The sequence below is a fragment of the Podarcis erhardii genome (assembly GCF_964252035.2).
Source record: "Podarcis erhardii genome assembly, chromosome: 11".
Lineage (NCBI taxonomy): Eukaryota > Metazoa > Chordata > Lepidosauria > Squamata > Lacertidae > Podarcis > Podarcis erhardii.
This window is the reverse complement of record NC_138501.1, coordinates 41,422,594-41,446,571: the sequence shown is the minus strand read 5'-3', so window position 1 is coordinate 41,446,571 and position 23,978 is coordinate 41,422,594. Positions and strand designations below refer to the sequence as shown.

Below are 23,978 nucleotides of genomic sequence, written 5' to 3'. Positions count from 1 at the left end.
CAGCAGTTCTAAAGCACACTAGCGCAAGTAGATAAATAGGTACCACTGCGGTGGGAAGGTAAATGGAGTTTACGTGCATTTTGGCTTCCATCATGGTGTTCTGTTGTGCCAGAAGCGGTTTAGTCATGCTGGCTACATAGAATCATAGAATCATAGAATCATAGAGTTGGAAGAGACCACAAGGGCCATCGAGTCCAACCCCCTGCCAAGCAGGAAACACCATCAGAGCACTCCTGACATATGGTTGTCAAGCCTCTGCTTAAAGACCTCCAAAGAAGGAGACTCCACCACACTCCTTGGCAGCAAATTCCACTGTCAAACATGACCCGGAAAGCTGTCTGTGGACAAACACTGACTCCCTTGGCCTGAAGCGAGATGAGAGCCACACCCCATAGGCACCTTTGACTGGACTTAACTGTCCAGGAGTCCTTTACCTTTTCTTATTGATGTTTTAATATTCACATATGTTACTGTAGAAAAGTTACATGTAAATGAATTTTCATTTTCTCTTAGGTTGCAGCTTGTAGAGATACAGGGTATGATTGGTTTGAACAGCTTCTTCAAAATGTAAGTAACTGTTCAGATAACAATTTTTTTTCTAAAAATGGAACTCCCTCAGTTTGAGGTTTATACTGAATGGGGTAGGCTGTGGAGTGGGAATTTGAAGGTGAAGGTGGATTCTTGAGGTTGCTTTCACAAATGGGAGCAAGACCTTTTTGGGAAGCCATTTCGGGGGGGGGGGTTGCCAGGAGGGTGTGAGGAAAGTCACCCTCCTCCAACCCCACTACGCACACTTTTCTTTTGCTCCAATGCACTGCTTGCAAATTATTGGCCTATTGACAGTTGCTTCCCATGTGTGGCAGAAATATAGTTCTTTGCTATTTTTACATGCTTTCTTATGAAGATGGCTTGTATATTCTCAGAATCTATCCATGAGTATCAACATTGTCCATATTGTTTATCTTTGTAGTTGCTAAAATCTGAAGAAGATGCTTCATATAAGCCTGTAAAGAAAGCCTGTACTCAGCTTGTGGATAATTTGGTTGAACACATTCTGAAGTATGAAGAATCTCTGGCAGGTAAAACAGTTATTTACATTCCATTCATAAGCTATGTAGAATTTTTGGTGGGTAGCAGAGCTCCAGGTGGAATTCAAATTACCCTTCCACATGACTGTATGAATTATTGCAGAAGTGTGTTCATATATAAACCTCATGTAGTGAGGTGTGTGCCTCCAACAGTGTTAGCTTTCAGGAGGAATTGGAGAACATTCCTGTCTACCCAGGCATTTGGTGGCTAAAGAATACTGTAAGGGCCAGCCTGAGATCACTGGATGAAATATTTTTACCTGTAACCTTTTAGGTATTTTTAACGGTAACTGTTTTAGAATGCTTTTTAAAATTTGTTGTGGGTGAGTTTGTTGTCTTGGTCCCCTTAGAGGGGAAGAGTGGCAGATAAATTCAATAAATGAAATGCACTTGATCATGTGATTGTGTAGCTAGAAAGCAGGTACAGGAGGACCTGTTCACATTGAGCGAAAGCTTCTTATGACCCAGCCTTCAGAACTATATCCATTACAAAATGAAGCACACAGTGCACATTTTATGGTCTTAAACTGAATTGCAATAGTTCTGTACTTGTGAGATCAAAACCCATCTAAATAATGTTCCCATGGAAGCTTTGAGTGTTGCAGGGGAAGCAGATGTTGTCATGTCAAACCAGAAAGTAGACAGGAACAGGATAATAGACAGCTCCAAGGGGGCACTGTTGGATGAAACATTCTCCTCCTAAGGCATCTACACCTTGCTGGTGGAGCTGGCTGGTTTGTTAAAGGGCCCTTGCCTTATTTTGTAGCCTTTGACTTCTGCAAGACGGAAGTACAGTAGGGCACTCATCCTCGAGTCAGAGGAGGATGGTAGCACTGTGCCCTCTGATGGGTGAAGGGGGGCAAATGAGATATTCACAGTTCTCCCCTCCCCAGGAAGCAGCACATGGACCTGGCCATTGCAAGCAGCTTCGGTTCTAATTCTGCTTGTTGATTTAATTGTCCATAATATATCCAGGACGCACATGATACTAAATAATACTAACAACAGTTTTTGTATATTTGAACATCTTAATGGAATATTAGTTAAGTGTGTTTGTGTGTGCATATGTATATACATGTATGCTTACATTTTTTTCTTTATTTTTCAGATTCCGACAATAAGGGTGTGAATTCAAGTTGCTTGGTAGCTTGCATAACCACTTTGTTCTTATTCAGCAAAATCAGGCCCCAGTTAATGGTCAAACATGCCATGACCATGCAGCCATATCTTACCACTAAATGCAGTGTAAGTACTCCCTACTGTTTCCCCACATTGCCTCTGCTTATGTTATATGAAACTCATGATTTGAAGTGAAAATTGGAAGCAACAAAGTTATTGGCTTTCCCTATTGGCTTTTAGGCACCAGGCCTAGGTAACCTATTTCCAGGGGAATTTGGGGTTGCCCTGATTTACTCCTTTTTTATATATATTGGTTAGCTGCATAGGAAACAGTTGCAAACATCTTGCTGCTTTTAAATTTGCAAACTGGAGATCACGGGTTGGGAAAAAGGTTGATAGTCCTCTTGTGCCTCAGAAAGCATTCCTTTTCAGGCAGATGGCTCTTCTTTAATTCAGGGTAGTTTCAAACCTTATGTGCCCAATAAGTTTGCATGGTCTCCAATACTTCCCTCGGCAAATGGGTAAAGTGTGATAACATGCAGAGTGTGTGTGTACACATCAGAAGGGACCTTATTAGACAAATATCTCTACATGTTAGTCATATATGCCTTTTATGTTTGCTTCAGGGCAGTTTCAGCTCCAGGTTTTGGAGATGGTTTCCATGCCCCACCCCCAGTGAGCCTACCTCCTCACTGCAGCAGGTCTAGGGGGCCCTTTACAGTGAGCTCTGTTGGCGTGTTGGCCCTTGTCATATGCCCATTTGTGTCAACCCTTGCCGATGCTAGTTTAACATTTATTTATTTACTTATAATAAAGTTGCTAACTGTTTAAACTCACATACTGGCAACTGTTTTTTCTATCTGCAATATAATTTTTAATATTCCATTCAAGGTGTATTTGTAAACAAATGGAATTGATCACTAGGAGTGATTGTTACTCACTTTATTCAGATAACGTAGTAGTATAACAGAACATGAAGAGTGTAGAAGCTTAACCATATGCAATGTTTTTCTGTAGAGTCAAAATGATTTCATGGTGATCTGCAACGTTGCAAAAATTTTAGAATTAGTAGTGCCACTGATGGAACATCCGAGTGAGACTTTCCTTGCTACTATTGAAGAAGATCTCATGAAGCTTATAATCAAATATGGCATGACAGTAAGGTTTAATTTCTACTTCAAACTCATTTTGCATTAGCATGGTACTCATGTTAAATATGACTTGACTTCATATTTTTGTAATGGTTTTTACTGCACTTTATTAGCATTAGTCTTCTTATAGAGATGTTAGTTTTTGTATAGAAAAGAAAGCTAGAAATATAGTAGAATAAAATTGTATTCTCATAATAGCCGCAGAGCTTTCAGCTTTTGGCATTTGCTAAAATAAGAGCAATATGTTGATTACTCCACTGACTGCTTTGCATTGTCTTAGAAATTACTTCTAACAAAATCTAATGTGTTCTGCTTTGTTTCTAGGTAGTGCAACACTGTGTCAGCTGTCTTGGGGCTGTTGTAAACAAGGTCACTCAGAATTACAAATTTGTATGGGCCTGCTTTAATAGATACTATGGTGAGTAAATTTTTATGCAGAATTTTCATTATTTTAAAGTTAATTAAACATCTAATAGGAAAAGAAACTATGAAGACAAGTATTCTTCATTTTTTGCAGGTGCACTTTCAAAATTAAAAAGTCAACATCAAGAAGACCCAAACAGCACTATACTTACAGCAAATAAACCAGCACTCCTTAGATCCCTTTTCACTGTTGGTGCACTGTGTCGGCATTTTGATTTTGATCAAGAAGATTTTAAAGGCAACAGCAAGGTAAACATTCAGTATTTATTTGCTTACTACTACATTTGGATAGACTGACATTTTGGGGAAAAATAAACTTAGATGAGCAGATTTTCCTATGTGATTACTTTTTAAATGAATGAAAATTTTCTCAAGCTTCCCCCCCTGAATTATCCACATTGTTTCCCCTTTAAATAGGTTAACATTAAGGATAAAGTACTTGAGCTGCTGATGTATTTTACCAAACATTCAGATGAGGAGGTACAAACAAAAGCCATTATTGGTCTAGGTAAGAACATCAAAATACTGTGGTGTTAGATGCACACAGATTTGCCTATAGTGGAATTCTGCTACCAAAGTTCGGTTGATGGAAGTAGGAAAGAGAGCTTCTGCTGATTTCTGCTTTCCCCTGCAGCCTCCTACATGCCCCTCCATCTGCTCCAGAGAGTTGGTGGATGGCAGGTGGAATAGGAAATTTGCAAGGGAAAGGGGAAATTGGTGGGAAAATGCCTCCTGTCCCCTCCTCCAGAAGCAACCTGCACTGGATTGAAGTTGCTTTGATGAATAGCAGTTACCTTTGCATTTGTTGAACAGACACTCAGGATTACTTATGAGTTCTTGGTTATGATGATTCAGAGCAATTGCTAATTAAATATAGGCAGTGACCATTTTGTGCTGACATGAGGTCCTTTTGGATCCAGAAGGGGGCGGAACAGGGGCAGGACAGGATAATATGCACTCTGCTGACACACACAGGGGCCAGGAATGGAACCCCTATGCAGAATGGTCGCCACCTGTACAGTATTCCATGAGGATTTGCTTCTGTGTTGAAATAGATTATTGTAAGAGTTTGATTCTATGCAAGCAAGTTTTATACTTCAGATAAATTCTAATGCTTCTAAAATGGGTTAGTACCCACTTTATGTATCTATATACTTTTTGTGTCCTGTCGTAAGGCAGCTGATACTATTCCACAATTTGGCACAGTATCTTTTCAAAAGGAATTTGAAATAAAGTTGCCTGCAAATATGAATGTGGCCCCATTATAAACACTCAGGACTTTCTTTTAAAATCTGCTTCAGTAAAAGGATATACCAAATTGTATCATCTTATTTTCTTTCAGGGTTTGCATTCATACAACACCCAGGTCTAATGTTTGAACAAGAAGTGAAAACATTATACAACAGCATACTCTCTGATAAGAACAGCTCAGTAAACTTAAAAATCCAGGTGTTAAAAAATCTCCAAACATACCTCCAAGAGGAAGATACACGGATGCAGCAGGCAGATAGAGAATGTGAGTGATGAACATTGTTGCACTTTAAGTAAACATTTTAAAGAAGTAATTAATATCAAGTAACTGCAACTTAGTTTTCAGTTCCATCTCTGATGTTGTTTTCACAAAGAGCTTTCTGTGCATTGAAAACTTTACAGATAATGGGATAACAAATTAGGAAAGATCTATACGTGCAGCAGAATGAAATGGTTGAATGCAGTTTAAGCAGTAAACCTCAGGTGTATAATCACATTTTGAACACCCCCAAAGTAAAAACATATTTGCAAGAAGAAAAGTGGCATAGCAGTGAAAGGGCTGTGCCAGAACCGTATGTGTGTTGCTTTTCAGAGAAGGTTTCTTGAGAGGGAGCATTAAAAGCATAGCAGCTACCACCTGGAGTATGAAGTGGTACAGTCTGCTCTTCCACTTTAGCCTTTTTCATATGTAGAAAAGGACTTAAACAATGGCTGTTAAAAGTAGTTTCTCCATCATTGGAGGCAGCTACCCTGGAGTGGATTACTCCTCCCACTTGCTTCAGCAGGCGGGGCTTATGCAAATTATTCAAAAAACCTTTGTCAATGGCAGTTGCAAAAGTAACTGCTGTTTTCCAGTTTCTCACCTACTTGCTCTAGAGTGATGGGGCTTCTGAGGAGCTCTGGCTCAGTTTTCAACGATACTTAGATTTTTTTCGAGCAATTGCTTCAAACTTTTCCTTCCCTCCTAAACTTGGAATTGGTGGCAGTTTCTTTTAGAAGAAAGACTTGTCTGGTTAAACTAGAAGGCACTTCTCCTTCCAGTCTTTCTGCTACCTCTGTAGTAAACCACAACAGAAATGATATTGTGTGGTTTCATATCCTGAAATAAGCAATGCTTTTCTCCTGTAGCGGTAATGAAACTTTAAGCATTTGCAGCTGAAAACAACCAAGAAGTTTATGCGCCTCCATGTTTTTGACACAGGTATCAAGCTTGGGCTTAAACTGTATCTTTTGATCTTCAGCGGTGATGGTGTTTCTCAAGAGGCCTTTCAGTCATCCCAATTAGTGAGGAGGCACATGCTGAAATGTAGTCATGTTATGCTGATGAAATGAGTTAGTAGGGAAGAAGGAGATGCTGTTTCTGTGTTTCCAGCAAAGCATACAAATACTGGACCAGGGATTTGGTTAGGAAGGAGTTAAGCAGTACCACTAAAAAATTGCTGCCCATACCTTAGGAAGGCTGTTTCCAACCTGTGTTCCATATAGTAGGAAAAACCATATACTTGTATGTATATAATGTGATAAAAAGTGTTGATAAAACATCTCCTTTGGTTTCTGTTTTTTTCATAGGGAAAAAGGTAGCAAAGCAGGAAGATCTGAAAGAAATGGGTGATATTTCCTCAGGGATGAGCAGCTCTATCATGCAGCTCTATCTCAAACAGGTCCTTGAGGCATTCTTTCACACGCAGTCCAGCGTTCGTCATTTCGCACTCAATGTTATTGCACTGACATTAAACCAGGGTCTTATCCATCCAGTTCAGGTATGCAATTGCATAATTTGGGCTGCTATCCTATATACACCTGCTTTGGAGTAAAATAAAAAAACGTATTCACAAAAACCTTTTGCACTTCTTAATCTGCAAATTGATTTACGTTTTCAGTAATACATCAATGAGCTGTTTACTTGCAGACTTATAGACAATGACACAGGAACTGGTGGTTTTCTTTCATAGAATCTGTAATCTCTTAAGAGGTGCTCCAGAAAAGGTTCAAAGTTTCAAAAACTACCACCTGGTTAAACTGTTGTGCTATTATTTGAGTGACTTCGTCAGATATTTTTGTTTCTACTTTGCAGTTCTTCACTGAAATCAAGAAGTAAATTACACAGTTTTCACAGTGTAGCTCTGTGGTGTTCACATAGCCTTTCCAGACCTCTTTTTGTGGTGCTCTGCAGGCTATGGATATTTGTAGCATGTCAAACATGTACAATATAAAAGGAGGAAAATATAGACATCTGCAGGCATATGTGAAGATTTTACAATGTTTCTATCTCTCTTTCAGTGTGTGCCATACTTAATAGCTATGGGCACAGATCCAGAGCCTTCTATGAGGAACAAAGCAGACCAGCAGCTGGTGGAGATTGACAAAAAATATGCTGGATTTATTCATGTATGTATGCTTCTGTTTGTTGTGCTTATTTTTGTTCCTTTCCAGTGAAGCCATTCAGTAATTACTTCCAAAATGGGGAACCAACCAACAAACCAGTCATTTATTATATGGTCACAGACCTGCTAATAAAATGGGGAACGGTGGTGGAATGTATTTACTGACTACGATCTTCAAGTACAATTTGATCTGACGTTAAATCCTGTTTTGGAAGTAATGACCAACTGTAGTTTACATTTATCAAGATCTGTGCACAGGGAAGAGATGATGCCTGATGCGCAATCCTAGCTTGCTAAATTGTGGTTAACAAACTGGGAATGTAGATATGAACTCTGCCTCAATTCACAGTATAACAAAAATGCTTGCATTGCAACTAGAATAGCTTTGGAAAACACACATATATTTTCTCTTCCTTGGCCTAGAAAGTCTACAAATATTAAAAGCACAAATAATCCCCCTAACTGCAACATGTATACCAATGTGTCAAAATTGTGCATGTTTGCTATAGAAAAGCAAATGATTTGTAAATTGTTCAATAGAAAGCTATTGGGGAAACTGAAACAGGTAACTTTGAGCTCAAATCTTTGTGGCAACCTCTTTCTGTTTGTCCTAAGCAAAATGAAGACTTATAAATGTTTTTAACTTCAGATGAAAGCAGTGGCTGGTATGAAGATGTCATACCAGGTACAGCAAGCAATCAACACTTGCCGTAAAGATCCTGTGAGGGGCTTTAGGCATGATGAATCCAGCAGTGCTTTGTGCTCACACCTTTACTCCATGATCCGAGGAAACCGACAACACCGACGAGCCTTTCTCATTTCCTTACTCAACCTCTTTGATGACACAGCTGTGAGTCTAATGCAGACCTTTTCTATACTCTTTTTAAAAAGTGCTTTTGATGAAGTATGATCTGCTTTGGAGAGGATACTTGGTTTTGAAAATAGTATAAAAGTTGCAGTATAATAGCTACATAGAAATTAAGTGGTGACATGTTGAATTTTGGCATTTTTTTTATTTCTTTCATTGTCTTGAGCAGCCGTCCCCAATTATGTGCCCTCCAGATGTTTTAGACTACAATTCCCATCATCCTTAAACTTTGGTTATGCTATCTGGGGTTGATGGGAATCCAAATCATCTGGAGGGCACCAGGTTGGGGGAGGCTGGCCTGGAGAATTGCTAACAAAAATGAAGATGCATTCCCCCTACACAGTGCTAAACTTGATTCAATAATATTTATAGGTTTTCCTAAATGCGGGATTCCATCCTTAGGGTTAACAAGGCAGTTGCTTGGTCAGATTTGAGTTTTCACTTCTTCTCCTTGACAGGAGTGAAACCCATCCCTCTCTCTTCCCAGAATGCTTTGTGGCTTTCCTGGTTCATCTTAGCTTCCTTCCAATGCCAAAAGAGCTCTCTGTTTTTTTTTTGGCACAGCCCCTGTATTTATAGATGGAGTGGGTAGAGGCACCAGGAGACAGAATCCATTCCTTCTGTGATGTTTCAGTGGTTACAATTGCAAGAGTTTTTCATGCTCATAACTTGGAATAGGCATAATGGTTTGTATTCAAAGTAGTGGGAATCCACTACTTTGCCTTTGCACAACGGAATCTCCTCCATGCCGTCTAAATGTGCCAACTCTGTAGGGCTGAGATGTCTTCAGCCACCCCCCAAAAAAGAAAGAATCTATTGGGACAGGGCTGAGCCTACCAATCTTGAGGGGCCAGGTCTTGCAATGGTGGTGGGCCTTGCGGCACACGCGATGAAACACGTGGAAATCCCCTCTCCCCTAAAAAATGTTGGGTGGAACTCACTGGATACTGTATTCAAGGAGCAAGAATGTGGCATGGAGCTCATTGGGCACAGAAATGATTGTATATGTGTATCTGTCTATTATTATTTTCTTCTACTTCCACAGAAAACGGAGGTGAATCAGCTTTTGTACATAGCAGACAATCTAGCCTGTTTTCCTTACCAAACCCAGGAAGAGCCACTTTTTATAATGCACCATATAGACATCACATTATCAGTTTCTGGTAGTAACCTTCTCCAGTCATTTAAGGAGGTAAGTGGAATTATATTATACAACATTACCTCCCTCTTCCACAAAAATAGCTGTTTACTTGGCCTTTTTCCTATGTCCTGAAGGCTGAAATTTCAATTCAGTGGAGCTGGGTCAAGATATTAACTAATATGCATGAAATTTCAGATATAGCTATATAATCCCTAGTTTAGTAAGATAAGACCTTCGGAGCAGGCACTTTACAAAAAAAAAGTTTATGAACCACCCTACTGCCCTATACTCCACTGGGCTTCCTGGGTCCTGGAAAGTCTGTCTATGTGAAGAAAATGAGACTAGGCCGAGTAGATTAGGCCTTGCCTTGCCTTCACCCCATCCCCTGCGTGCAGCCGATTTTTCTTCATTTTATTGCTGTGGGTGTTTTCTTTGTTTTGTCTTGGTAAACCACTTTGCAGGTTTTTTAAAAAATATTTATTTATTGTTTATTTATTTAATAAAATTTAAAGTCAAAACACAACCCATCCTGTAGATTTAAGTATCTGTCCATAGTTGACTACTTGTTGTCAGAGGCCCAGAATCCACATTCCTTTGTAAGAAAATATGAAATAACGGAAAACTATTTTTGCAGGGGGGAAAAGAAAAGAAAAAAAATCAATTGGGGGGGGTGACAATGAACCCTATTGCTGTTTTCCGAATGTGCCACGAATCTTGTGCCTACCAGCTGGGGCCCTGCACCCCCACTGCAGATTTACCACCCATACATTAAAAAAGAAATGCTGCAACCATGTAAGGGGCTGCTGATAATCAAGTTAAGCAGTCCTTTGTCTTGTAGGATGCATTGACTGTATTCTGAGTTGAATATTTAATAGCTTAGATGTGCGTGTAGTTCATCCTTTGAGTCTGCTTTCCCAAAATCTCGCCACTTAATTTCCCTTGATTGATAGTTCATACTGGTGAATGACTACATGTCGGAACGGTCTTCAAATCCCTTTTTATAATATATTGATAATGGTTTTTGCTATTTTTCTAACTACCTGCCATTTTCTTTCAGTCTATGGTGAAATATAAAAAAGAAAGGAAGCCATCATCTGATGAAGAGAGTGAGAGTGAAAGTAACAGTGAAAGTGACAGCGACAGTGAGGAGGAAGTTCACAAACCCCGAAAGTTGAGAAAACGTGCAGAGTCTGATTCAGATACTGATGAAGAGAATGATATAAATGCTGTCATGAAATGTTTGCCAGACAATTCAGCTCCTCTCATTGAATTTGCAAATGTTTCCCAGGGCATATTGTTGCTGTTGATGTTAAAACAGCATTTGAAGAACCTCTGTGGATTTTCTGACAGGTGAGGAGCATTCAAGTTTTGCTTACTTTATCTCAGGAGTGGGGAAGCTTTTCAGTTTGCATTCTTCTGCGAGCAACTTCTAGGGTGTGCATGGCAGTGATGGGTGGGGCTGGAAGCAAAACTTGGAGCAAGAGATGTGACTCTTACAGTAGGCTACATTCCAGCCAAGCGAAAGTCAGATCTTTCCTCTTGTACACCCAGCCCATCTCTCCAACCTTTATTCAGGCAGGCAAGAACTATTTATCACAGTTCAGGTGCATTTTAGCCAAGCGAAAGCTCTCAAGGAAGGCATGCAGTAAGGCTGGCGAGGAGTGTGGCTGAGGAGAGGCCTGGGGACTGGAAGGCCACATTTTGCTGGTGGGCTTGAGGTTTCCTACATCTGTTTTAGCTGATCATTCCCTGTGATCACATTATTGAGGTTTTGTTACGGATTGAACTCAAAACTTGGGTGAATTCTGCATAATGCAGATGCATCTAGCAAAACCTAGTGCCATTATGTTTGTTTTATATAACACTAAGAATTCTGACCTAAGGGACTCAGAAGAATTGCTTATAGATTCTACTTTCAAAGGATGTGGGGAAATCTTACTAACTTCAAGCATTCGTTTTGTTTTCTTGATAACAGTAAAATTCAGAAATACTCTCCCTCTGAATCGGCAAAAGTATACGATAAAACAATAAACAGGAAGGCAGGAATTCATTTCCATCCAAAACAGACGCTAGACTTCCTTCGAAGTGATATGGCTCATTCCAAGCTCACAGATGAAGTGAAGAGGAATATAGTCAAACAGTACTTAGATGTAAGTATTGAGAGCCTGCACAATTTTACTGCCTATCAACTTCATTATAAAAACGCTTGAACTCTGTTCTGAAATACTTTTAAGTTTTTGTTATTTAGAAGGTGAAATATGAAGAGCAGTGGCTGCAGGCTGAAATTGTTTTTTTTTCTTCAGAGGTGAGGAATGGAGTATGCTGACTTCTTCCACTGCAAGTTGCCCTCTTCAGTTTGCTTGCTGAAGAAATGTGTATCTAATGCACAAAACTAGGCAAATTAGAGGCTGTTGGATGAGCTGCAGGTTGCATCATTTTTCCATTGACAGTGCAATGTCATTGGGTTGGGCTGTCACAGTGAGCTTGAGATGGTCCACGCAAAAATTAAAGTGTAGGCTCAAGCTACATGTGACATCGCAGAATTTGCCACTGAGCACAAGCTTTTGCTTTCACACATTACCAACATACCCTAGTGTGCTGTTGTCCCGATCTGGGTTGGGGCGCCCCATGCCTTCAATCTTCATTATGGGCTGCAGGGGAGTCTCTGTTCTTTCTACTGGGATTTTTCTACCTAATGCAAATTTCATGCATGGGCTTGGCCCAGAAATGGACCACAGAGCAGGCAAAGAGTCAAAAGACTCCCTCTTGGGTTTGAGTTGGTGTGGTGCTAGCAAAATTTCCCCACAATTGCCAACATTGAGGCTCTAATATGTAAGAAATCTAAAACCTTACCCCTTTAAGGCCTATTAAGGAAGAGAACAATCTTTGCTTTCTCCAAGAAAAGATGTGTCACATGCTACTAAATTGATAGTGTACTCCACAAATTGTCTTAAGGTCACTCCCATAAGGCTTCCTTCCTTTTTTTCTTTTCTGTTTTCATAACTCATTTTAAGGTGGCGCCTAATCTTCTTTCCAATATCTTTTCTTAGTTCAAACTTCTCATGGAACACTTGGATCCTGATGAAGAAGAGGAAGACGGAGAAGTGTCAGCTAGCACAAATGCTCGCAACAAAGCTATTACCTCGCTGCTCGGAGGAGGCAGCCCTAAAAACAATGCAGCTGAGACAGAGGATGATGAGAGTGATGGGGAGGATAGAGGAGGAGGCACTTCAGGGGTGAGGCGGAGGAGGAGTCAACGTATTTCGCAGCGTATTACGTAAAATGATTTTATGTGCTTATAAATGTCAGTCTATAATAAAATGTACACTGAGTAATGTAATCAATATGGAAAAAAAACCATTTTGTAGATAGAAATTCTTAACCGTTTATACACCTTTTTGTAGAAAGTTCTAACAAAAACAATAAAAAACATAGAAGAGATTTTATCTAGCATAAAGTTTAATTTTCCTTTGGAATGTACTGTGTGTATCCTTTTTATTGTTGCCAAGTTTTTATGTAGCTTTATGATTCATTTGTACATATAATTTTATATATCAATAAGAGTTAAAAGACACGGGTACAATTTAATATGTGATTTTGCAAGGATGTTAACCCCTTGGCGCTGGCGGTCGCGGTGCGTCTCATTGCCGGCAATGGAATGTGTGCCGGGAAATCCCAACTCCCGGCGTCAAGGGATTAAAAGCAATAAAAGCAATAATTTCACTCAAGTTCTTTTGTGTAACACTTGGTCTTTTTTCCCCTCCCAATGTTTTAGTCATTGAGAAGGTCAAAACGAAATTCAGACTCTACGGAGTTGGCAGCACAGATGAATGAAAGTGTTGATGTCATGGATGTCATCGCTATTTGCTGTCCAAAGTACAAAGATCGACCACAAATTGCAAGAGTAGTACAGAAAACCAGCAATGGCTTCAGTGTTCAGTGGATGGCAGGCTCCTACAGTGGCTCCTGGACTGAGGCTAAGCGCCGTGATGGCCGCAAACTGGTGCCTTGGGTAGACACTATTAAAGAGTCAGACATTATTTACAAAAAAATTGCTCTAACGAGTGCTAATAAGCTGACTAATAAAGTGGTTCAGACTTTACGATCGTTGTATGCCGCCAAGGATGGAACTTCCAGCTAATGCATTTGTACATGCAGCCAAATTTTACAGGAAATGAAATAACAGAAAAAAACTTGAAATATCAACTTTCTGGCAAAAAAAAAAAATCATTTTAATGAAGAGTAAGAATGACACCTGGGATGCAGGAAACAGAAGGAAATGTTTGGTAAACATTTTTGTGGGAGCTTCCTTCGCTGTTGTGCAGCAGAAACTTCTCAGTTCATTTTTACTCCCACTGTATAATAGTTTAACAAAAATTGTTTATATCTTGAAAAAAAACCTTTCTGTTTTAAAAAAAAAATAAACAAGTGAATGTTGGAAATTAGTCTGTTAATGTTCTTAATAAAGTGTTCTTGGAGTTTAACCTAGCAGCGGATGGCTTTCTTTAGCTTAGCCCATTTTCCAGGGAAGCATTGTTTTTCCAGGCTGTAAAATGGCAGAATCTCCTGGATATATAATTTATTCTGTTGGGGGGAAAAGCATGCAGTATCTATGACCTATCTGCAGGAGGAGTTTTTGTAAATGTAGATTTTGATGTATTAGGTCACCCTGAAATAATACAAGAAAAGGGATCCCCAGCAAATCTGGTGGAACGAATACTGCAATAAATTTTTTTACTTCTCTTTGTTACTTGTCTGTTTCCATTTGAATTTCTTATTGTAAAGATCTGTTTAAATCCATTTATATTATTTTGCAGTCTTTTATGTAAAATTTACTATATCAGTGGTTTTCAAAGCAAGACATAAATATTGTTTATACAGTTTGTATAGGCTGACTTCTGAATAATTGGTATCTTTTATTTTTATCCCTTAAAAGGGTGTAAACACAAGTTAACTCCAGGGTTTTATTGTATCCTGCAATATTTAGTATTAACTATATATGATTTAGCACTGTGCCAAACACATTTTCAAGAGTACATTTTGATATAAAAAGAAACTATAGTTTATGCCTTGTATGCTTCAATTTCTTTCTAATGCTGTCTATATAGCAATGTTCAAAATTTGAGTGGGGGTGGGAACAGCCATCACACTCGCCTGAGAAACTAGCAATGGATATATTTCACTTGGTTAGGAGATCAGACTGCTCTTGACCAGGAACAATGTATGTGACCCAAGAACACCACCTGTGCGTTAGGATCCTATTGTTGGATATATTTTTATGTGAACCAGAAAATCCTAGCTGCACTAGTGGTATTTTCACTTAACTAAATTACAGTAATAGGGTGCAAATATCAGAGGAGTAAATATGGATTTGTAACTGATTAATTGTGCTAATATGTTCATAAGTTATTCTCTAAAAGTTAGGGGTCAGAACACTTGGTTGTATTGTAGTTACCTGAAATATCTTTTCACCTTTTACACAGCAGAAATACTACTTAAAACTCTGGAGTGGTTGCTTCAATATCTCTCATCACCAGGTTTAAAAGCAGCTTGACTTTCTGGATAGTAATCTCTCCCCCCTCCCCATATTAACGTACAGAAAAGAAATTAATAGCATCCAAATAGTTAGCAGAGAAGTACTTTAAAGTCTTTGTTTTCAAGCTTGTATAGAAGTGGATGTTCATCAAACAAACAATTTTGGGATGCATTTATTTTATTCTGCAAAATTGGATATATGGTGGGGTGGGATTTTTATTACATCAGTTTACAGAACTCTAGTGTGCTACTTGATCTTTTAGGAACAGTAGAATAATATTCAAATCCTACATTTTCTTAAACAGAATTCAAGAATTAAACCAACATGACTAATTCTTCATCAGAATCCATTTAATAATTTTCTATGAAATAATTTTCATTTCCTCCTATTTGTTTTTTGTTGTACTGCAGTTTAGTGCTAATTTAGTCTTTTAAGTTGGGAAAGCAAATGTTATACTTAGTCAATGGGTTTCTTTTACATGTTTTTTATAAAACCATGCTGATGGTTAGTAAGTCAAATCTACCCTCTAGGTCTGCTTTCCCCAACCCTAGTGCCTTCTAGATGTTTTGGTTTACAGTTTTTGAGTTTTAGATGGAAGTTGCAGTGCAAAACATATAGAGGGATCGATGGGGAAGGCTTCTCTCTAGGTGCTCACAAATTGGTTTTAATACTTCCTTATTACTTTATTATTCCTTATTACCTTCCTGGGTAGAATTAATATCTTAGTGGTTAAACTTTGTTTCTCTGGAATACAATTTAACAGCAAAAATGTTTGAAATTTCATTTTAATATATTCCCATTGCTAATTAAGCTTGTTCCTTGCAGCAACTGTTCCAGGATATTTTGAGTTTACACAGAACTGATTCAAAGTTGTTTACTGTGTTTCCAGCACAAGCTCCTAAGGGGAGCAGGTATTGTTAATGGTGAGTGGATTATATGTTGTCTTGCTTCTGGAGGGGCATCAAAAATTGTAATAAATTCCACCTACTCCTTTTACATATACAAGCAAAACTGTTGAATAAGAAAATATGGATGTTTGATATATCTTTATACAGTCTGAATCTTGCAATCTCTGACCATTGATGAGCGCTTGACAAGAGAAATCAATCTTTGGATAATTTGATAAGGACAGCAATACTATTTTCAGGAATGGTGCCTTGGAACTGGGCAGAGAAAAGGGTATTCCTCCCTTCTGAGTTAAAGTTTACTTTTTAATTAAAGGTTGGCTTATGTTTTTCTTCAAATATACCCCTTCAGCCTCCAGGTAATTTCTGCAAAGATAGCAAGTACCACTGGAGGCAAAGAGCAATTCTGTACAGGGTTATTTGCTTTGGGATGCCACCTGAGTACTCCTCACAGGTAAGAATGTGAGTCCAACAGACACTCTTAAACTCTTAGTTTATATGATTTATAACATGAACAGGAAAACATGTTGCCCTCCAGATATTGTCGAGACTCTAGCTCTCATCAACACCAGCTAGCATGGCCAATAGGGATTGTGGGAGTTGTTGTCAAGCACACACCGTTTCTAACTTGTTGCCCTGTATATATTGCTGAACATCCCTCTATTAATCTGGATTTTCCTTTTAAGAATGTTGTTTCAAAGATCAAGTTCCGACTCTTAGTTATTCAGAATTCCCTCTTTGGGGACTTCCTGCCTCACAGCCTGTAATCCCATTTTAAATGTAAACAGGTGGCACAATCAATGGCTCTTAACCCGAAGGCTGGTGGCCTGAGCCCACCCAGGGACAGCTGTGGGCAGGATTCCTGCATTGAATGGGGGGGTTGGTTGGACTAGATCACCCTCCATGGTCCCTTCCAACTCTATACTTATAGGAGGTTGTGTTGTATATACTGTAGGGTATATAGGGATGAAATGAGATCCAAGGGAAGACAGATTGCCCAGCTGAGGGTAGAGGTACTTTTACAAGACTTCCCCCCCCCCCACCGCTATCTCTTGTGCTAATGTTTTGTGTGTGTAGTATCACAGCCTAAATTTTAACTCCCATTCTACCAATTTCTGTCTCAGATGTAATTCTTGCACATCTGCCCTTCTAATGGAGTAAGGTACAATCGGTGTTGTGCCTTGCATTCACAGCACAGTGGACTGTAGGAACAAGTATTTTGTAAATGGTCACGGGAGACACGTGGCGCTGTGGGTTAAACTGCAGAGCATAGGGCTTGCTGATCAGAAGGTTGGTGGTTCGAATCCCGGCGACGGGGTGAGCTCCTGTTGCTCGGTCCCTGCTCCTGCCCACCTAGCAAATCGAAAGCACGTCAAAGTGCAAGTAGATAAACAGGTACCACTCCAGCGGGAAGGTAAACGGCATTTCCGTGGGCTGCTCTGGTTCGCCAGAAGCGGCTTAGTCATGCTGGCCACATGACCCAGAAGCTGTACGCTGGATTCCTCAGCCAACAAAGCAAGATGAGCGCCGCAACCCCAGTCCGCAACTGGACGTAAACAGTCAGGGGTCCCTTTACCTAAATGGTCACAGTAGGCCTAACATAGAAGGCGACTATGGGCTAGGTGGGCAGCATCAGTCATAGTCTTCAAAGCAACTGAACAACAAAACCTTGTTGCGTCATTCAATTGTAATGGCCTTTGAGGACATACAATAAAGCTGTGACTGTGACTGACCTGCCAGAATCATCTTTCTTCTGCAAAAACACCATTTGAAAGTATTAAACAGCAAAAAAAATTATTACATTACTACAAACTGCTACTTAAATAATTATAAAACATGATTCAGAATCTTAGGTATGAATTATCTTTTTAATCACTGTGCAACTATGGCTATTTAAATCTTGCTATTTAAATACTGCTTTCAGAAACTATGAATCTTGTCTTCTTTGCCCAATATACCAAACATAAGTATGTTCCAAGAAGCCTAAGTATATGTGGTATTGTACTGGTCTGCATAATTCCGTGATTTTGCTTTATATGCTAGCTTATTGGTTAGGAAAGAAGTGTTATTTGCTTAGAATTTTGCCATAATATTATGCCATGATGGTCAGCTATCAGATATTTTTCCAAATAATATTGGGCCTACTTTCCTTTTAAAGGGCAGAACATCCAAGAAATTCTGGTTTTATTTTTCTTCCACATTTGCTACCATAGCCTCCACTGCATTCCAGTCAAGCTTGCTGAGGATGCTGCTAGTACTTTCAGACACACTGTCCAAGTTATTAAGGCTGGCAATGGAGCAAGCATCTTCATGAGGCAAAGACTCCTGTGGAGATATAAAAGGCAATCAATGACAGGAATGTGTGAGATAGAGCTTAGCTAGCCAGACTAAGCTCCCCAAAGTGCTTTCTTCACCAACTTTATACTGACACCACCAACTGCCAGGATCTCATTTCCCCCCTCTCCTCCTCTACTCTGACTTACAGTCTACCAAATTCTGTATTTCCTCTCAGAGGGTGGTCTAAACATTCAAGATAGCCACTCCTTTGGAGCAGCAGCCAGGTCCTGCTTTAACAGCAGGAGAATAATTATCCTGCCTGCCCAGCATTGCTGTCCATAATGCCAGCAAAGACCACCTTATTTGGAGTTTCTGTGAGCTCACACCGTTTCAGCTTCTCTTCCCCCTCTCCCAGAAACCCACCAGGGACAGTAGGGTGGGTGCATCCTATGCTGCCATGATCCCTTCCACCAGTGGCTTGGGCTGGCACCTTCCTCCAGTTATCATGTCTGCATTTTTAGCCAGCAGTGTCGGGTGCATTTGCATAGAAGAGGGGATTAAAACAAAGTGATTGTCCCAAATACGCAGAATGAGTAATGGCTAATTATGTTTCCACCCTTGCCTTGAAATGGGAATTAGAACCGCCATACAGTATCCTCTGGATCTCATCAGGAATGCTCCAAACACTCATGACATCGTCTTCACTCTCCTCATTTGTGCGAGTTGTTGTGTCAGTGTCTTGGAACTTTCTCTGCTCATCAGAAGCTGCAAGAGAGCACATTCTTTATTTGCAAGTATTTCTTTCCTTCAATTATCTCTTGTTAATTGGTGTTCTGGACCTAAATTCTGCAACCTTTATCCCCCTTGCTCCCAAAGTCAGATTTTCCACCTGCTCTAGAATATCTAATATGGGCTACTGAGTCCTCTTATTCGTTCTACCCAATTATAACTGTCTTAGAGTCACCCCTGCCATGGTACACTTTGGGGCCTACTGTTCTCTGCTTATAGTTCCAAGTTCACAGAAGAGAGATGCAGCAAAATGAATCTGTTACAAATGGAAAGAATAAAGAGTCTGTAATCAGTGCATGCAGTATTACAACTTAACCCTCAACCGTTTACTATTTGAAGCAAGATGCGCTACAAAGCGATGCAATATAAACTTCTCAACACAGCAAACTTTACTGTATTGAACGAAGTCAAAAGCCCTCAATCTCTAATCAAGGGACTGCAGCACAAAGCTCTGCTCCCATAGCCTCCTCCATTATGTTGGTCTTGACAGTGATGCCCACTGGACATGCCACTAAATGGTGTAATTACCAAGTACAAATTTGGCTACTTTGTTACGTTGAAATGGTATTCATCTCAAACATCATTATTTTCCTCAAAGGCTCAGAAGGTTCTGCACAGGCACAAAAAGTGCTTTTGAATTTATCTATTGTTACACCAAGTTCAAGACCCTAGTTACGGCTTGCACAGCTAGTCAAACATTTTTAAAACTCCTTCAACTGTTGGGCAAGCTCACTCGCATTTCCAAGTCTTGGGGAAGCTGTCCAGACCAAGTTCTGGAAAGGTCCCCAACTCCAGCAAACAGCATTGGTAAAGACTTTTCATTATCCAGCTCTTTAGTTAAACCCCTAACCTATGTATTTTGGACTTTTTAAGCTTATAATAAGACAAAAAACTTTCCTCCCAGAAGTTTCAGTGTTCACTGCAGGAAAGCAGAGATGAGCAGCAATGAACAGTGTGAGAACTGGTTCAATAACAAACCTTGACTTCTCAAGTCAAGCCTGTGACTTGACCACTGTTGCAGGTGTCTTCTGCTTTTCCACCACATCTCCCCTTGATGGGATTCTGGTCCCTTTCTTCTGTATGGAGTGTGGGATAGTCGGCCTTGAGCAGAAAGGACACAAAACACCCAATTTATGGATCAGGAATTGGAAAGCACAACTATATAACAACGCCCCCCCTCCGCCCAAATAGTTCAGTGCAATCTGGGCATTGTGGCCATCTCATTTCCATTCTTACCTTTCCTTGGAGTTATGCCACAAGACAGACTGGAAAAGGATCTCGTCTGACTCAAACTACCTTTGGAAGCAACCTTCCTCCTTGCACCGTGGCAACTTCTACAAGGGATATACCACATTTCTATCATAGCAATACTGGTTTCAGAAATAATATACAAAAGTGCATGAAAATGGCTTCTCATAACATTAGCAGGGTCCATGCTGGGGCTAATCATGTAACATTACAATACCATTGTGTCTGTAATGACAACCATGTGCCACCGCCGTGTTTAAATGGTTCATTTTTGTAATGAGGAGTTGGCATAAGGCAGATTCCCAACTACTGAGAAAACCATATCAAACTATTTGGCTTTCTATGCAAGTATTATCTACAGCAAATAACTGATTCCATCATCTTACCAATTCAACTTGAGATGACAGGGATTGAACCTGGGATCTTTACATATAAAGTAGATCCTCTACCACTAAGTTACGTTCCCTTTTGGCTGTTAGCACTGGAAGTAGCACAGATATCCACAACAATCTCCATTTACTGAAGAGCAAACTACATGTTATATTAACATGCATATTTGAGAGTGTGTGTGCGTAGTTAACTCTAGCCATCCATGCTGCGGTCCTGACCCCGATGGTGGGGGAAGCAGCAGCTAATATTTTTGTCTATTGGCCTCAATTGGTCTTATTTCTGAGCTGGGGAAATTAAAGACATTGGGGAGCCTGTATACTTTACCCTCCAGCGGAAGCAATATGTGGTCTCTTGAAATCATGAGGTGATCTTGTTTTAGATAGTGAGTCAAAGTCACTTGAAGGAAGTTGCACAGTGTCAGACAACAGCTCATGCATCAGAGTGAGGGCTTCAGAGACTCTAATGTTATGATGCTCAGAAAACAAGGCTCTGAAGGGAGTAAAAACAAGATGCCTATTATTTAAGCCTATTATTACAAGTTTTGTTTCTTTACTGACATTTCGTCTAGTTTAAAGAAGAAAACAAAGCCTATCTAACCTTTGGGGGAAAGCAGAGAGGGATCCAAATTCATCTATGGGCCTTAAATTGTACAACCCTGCTGTATAACTTCCCCAGAAAAACAGGACAGACAGCAATATACAACTTTTAGATGTACCATCTTTCCCCCTTTTCTGAGTCAGAATTTTCTGCCCAAGGCCTTTTTTTCAGCAGATCATCAGGGCTGGAGCTTCATATCCAGGCCTAAGACAATTGTCCTTATGTAAAATTGCTTCATTCGATCTTATTTCCGGGCAGGTGACTGAAAGGTCTATATGGAGAAATCCTAAGTTCCCACCCCCACACCAACAGGGCTTTACAGAATGACAGGGCGACATCACAGTTGGGCCCAATGCTTAGGATCCAGCAGCCAGTGGCATTTCTGCCCATCCACACGCCCAGTGAGTGGGCAGAAGAGGAGCTCGATGCCAATAGAGTGACATCAGCTGGTGGCTGCTGGGAAGCTACAGAGGCCAGCAGGGCTGACATAGACACCTCAGCCGGATCCAAACTCCATCCCCTGCCCAGGGTAAAGGGGTTGGCAGTCACATACACCAGAACAAAATAAAGGGAAAGGCTGGAATGGCACTGAGTGATAACTTACTTATTTCTTTCATATTTCTTTTTCTGCTGTAATTTAATATCCTGTGTTGTGATTCCAAGTGGCTATACAAGAAAGGCAAACGGTTACTAAAATTATCTTCTCTTTCCAGTCTTCATAATTGGTTACACATTCATCATAAGTGCTTTTTCAGAGCTAGGATTTTGGAACTGTGCCCAAATGGAAAAGTAAGGTGTGGCCACTCAACAAATAAAAACTATTCAACTGGTTGCCTCGGAACATTTCAAGCCAACAAACGTGGTCCACAACTATACTTTCAACTGACACAACCTATGAGAATTTTCAGTCAACTGCTGGGGTGGGGGGTGACTGAATGGGTCAGAGGTCTGGTAAATGCATCTTTGCATGATGGAGTGATGTCTGCTACCCTTACAGAATCACAGAATTGTAGAGTTGGAAGAGACCCCAGTGGTCATCTAGTCTAAAGCTCGGCACAGACAACCCCCCCTCCCAAATTTGGCTGCATGTTCCCTGTCTTTCTTGGGCTGTAGGAGAAGCTAATCCATACTCAATGCACTGTTCACTCCAACCAGAAAATAAATGAATGGAATGTGTGAAGGACAAAGAGAAAAGAGCATCTCTACTCATTTTGCTCTACCCACTATTGGTATGTCAGGCCACCCTTGGATTAAAGGATCAGGCTATGTGATCAACCCCTCCCCCCCACTCCCCACCCCTTCTCATATTTTATCCCACAAATAAATAAGCTTTGATCATTTCTGTATCTGAACCAGCCTCAAATGAATACAGCTAATTTTAAAGCTGTAATAGATTGTAAAGAAAAATGTAGAATTTGCAGCGGAAGCTGATTAGGGCATTCATATTTGAGAACGACGTCTTAACACATTTTAAAAATGCTTTTCTACATTGAATTGTTACAGCCACATGATCACAATACAATGTAAGTAGTCTTACCATTTTTCTTCTAAAATGAAATGGATTGTGTTCTTTTGCCCTTTGTTCAGCCAGCGTTTGCAGATACTCAGCTAGCCTTTCCTTTCGCTTTCTTTTCATCCAAGTGTGTAACTCTTTTCTCTCCTTTTCTGTTTTACGTGAATGCCCACTCACTACACTGGAGAGGCTGGAATACAGGACAAAACTCAGACATAATTAACACATACTTCAAATAATTAGATGAAACAACATTTAAAAGCATGTAAAAGTAGCATAGCAATATATACATCTGTTTTGATCTCAAAGGACTACCAAGTTTCAAAAAATATCAAGTACATGGAAAACAAAAGTTAGTCCACAACTCGAATTGGATTTGGACCTCTCTCAAGGTAACATTATTAACTTTATCATGAATCTCCATGAAGCTGTGTGGGGAGGAAATAAATATCCAAGAGATGGATGGGAGTGAAGCCTTCCAGCTCAGTCTGATCTGCCTCTAGGATGGAAACAGCAATGCAGTCTTCCCATGATTGGCCAAATTTGGGGCAGGCTGAAATCCACATCCCCGGATGGCATGGAGACCATTTTTGGTGTTGCGCTGGCTGGGACACGCCCCCCCAAGTCATGGCCCATCACTGGATAATGGTGGGGATGGGGTGGGGATGTTGTCCCACAATGCCACCTGACCGGTTAAGGTAAACAGACATCTATCACAAATTTCAGTAAAGGTTCAGCTGTAATTATTTACTTACTGCCTGCCTTCCAATGAGCTCAATGTGGCATACATGGTTCTACCCTACAAGGTAGGTTAGATATAGATAATGACAGGTCCAAATTCACTCAGTGAACTTTATGGCTGAGTGGAGATTTGAACCTTGATTTTCCAAGGTGTATCCTAACCTCTAACCGTTCTACCACAATGTCACAAGTCATGTAGCTATTACCTGGATATTTTTTTTGCTTGTGTTTCTGTGAGACCCAGCTCTGAAGCAGAAATGCCACCCTCAAGTAGAAGGTCAGCAATGATGTCAGAAACACCACTCAAGCCAGTGATCTGCAGAGGATCTTCTGAAAAACTATTTTAAAAAAGCAATTACATTACTGCAACTATTTTAAAAAAGCAATTACATTACTGCAAATAGGAAAAACATACCACTTCTAGAAAAAACTAGGGAGTCAAATTTGATGGTACATTAAATGTATAATTGCAATTTCATACCTTTACTTAAACAAACAAAAGCATCTATGGAGACTTTCAATTTGGATCAGGACTTTGGGAGGGCAGGTGTTTTTTA

At 40.0% G+C, this 23,978-nt stretch overlaps 2 protein-coding genes across 10 annotated transcripts in view; one reads left to right on the top strand and one right to left on the bottom strand.

Annotated features, from left to right (window-relative positions):
- The window catches only part of NIPBL (NIPBL cohesin loading factor), a 125,686-nt gene extending 111,511 nt beyond the window's left edge, over positions 1–14,175 (top strand). For 2 of the 3 annotated variants that reach the window (XM_081881314.1, XM_081881316.1), the window contains 16 exons: positions 514–567; positions 971–1,079; positions 2,197–2,333; positions 3,225–3,365; positions 3,683–3,776; positions 3,876–4,030; positions 4,199–4,289; positions 5,124–5,297; positions 6,602–6,792; positions 7,313–7,420; positions 8,066–8,266; positions 9,330–9,476; positions 10,483–10,775; positions 11,401–11,575; positions 12,476–12,661; positions 13,201–14,175. In XM_081881314.1, coding sequence (XP_081737440.1) covers positions 514–567; positions 971–1,079; positions 2,197–2,333; positions 3,225–3,365; positions 3,683–3,776; positions 3,876–4,030; positions 4,199–4,289; positions 5,124–5,297; positions 6,602–6,792; positions 7,313–7,420; positions 8,066–8,266; positions 9,330–9,476; positions 10,483–10,775; positions 11,401–11,575; positions 12,476–12,661; positions 13,201–13,566 — 2,622 coding nt within the window. In that variant the 3' untranslated portion in view covers positions 13,567–14,175. Of the gene's footprint in view, positions 1–513; positions 568–970; positions 1,080–2,196; positions 2,334–3,224; positions 3,366–3,682; positions 3,777–3,875; positions 4,031–4,198; positions 4,290–5,123; positions 5,298–6,601; positions 6,793–7,312; positions 7,421–8,065; positions 8,267–9,329; positions 9,477–10,482; positions 10,776–11,400; positions 11,576–12,475; positions 12,703–13,200 lie in introns of all 3 variants that reach the window. The other variant, XM_081881315.1, reaches the window with a different exon arrangement.
- A 3,540-nt stretch (positions 14,176–17,715) lies between these two features.
- The window catches only part of CPLANE1 (ciliogenesis and planar polarity effector complex subunit 1), a 50,474-nt gene continuing 44,211 nt past the window's right edge, over positions 17,716–23,978 (bottom strand). For all 7 annotated transcript variants that reach the window (XM_081881307.1, XM_081881311.1, XM_081881309.1 and 4 more), the window contains 8 exons: positions 23,628–23,759; positions 22,705–22,870; positions 21,772–21,833; positions 20,895–21,059; positions 20,169–20,266; positions 19,911–20,033; positions 18,766–18,908; positions 17,716–18,191 (listed from right to left, as the gene is read on the bottom strand). In XM_081881307.1, the coding sequence (XP_081737433.1) occupies positions 18,051–18,191; positions 18,766–18,908; positions 19,911–20,033; positions 20,169–20,266; positions 20,895–21,059; positions 21,772–21,833; positions 22,705–22,870; positions 23,628–23,759 (1,030 nt within the window). In that variant the 3' untranslated portion in view covers positions 17,716–18,050. The remainder of the gene's footprint in view (positions 18,192–18,765; positions 18,909–19,910; positions 20,034–20,168; positions 20,267–20,894; positions 21,060–21,771; positions 21,834–22,704; positions 22,871–23,627; positions 23,760–23,978) is intronic.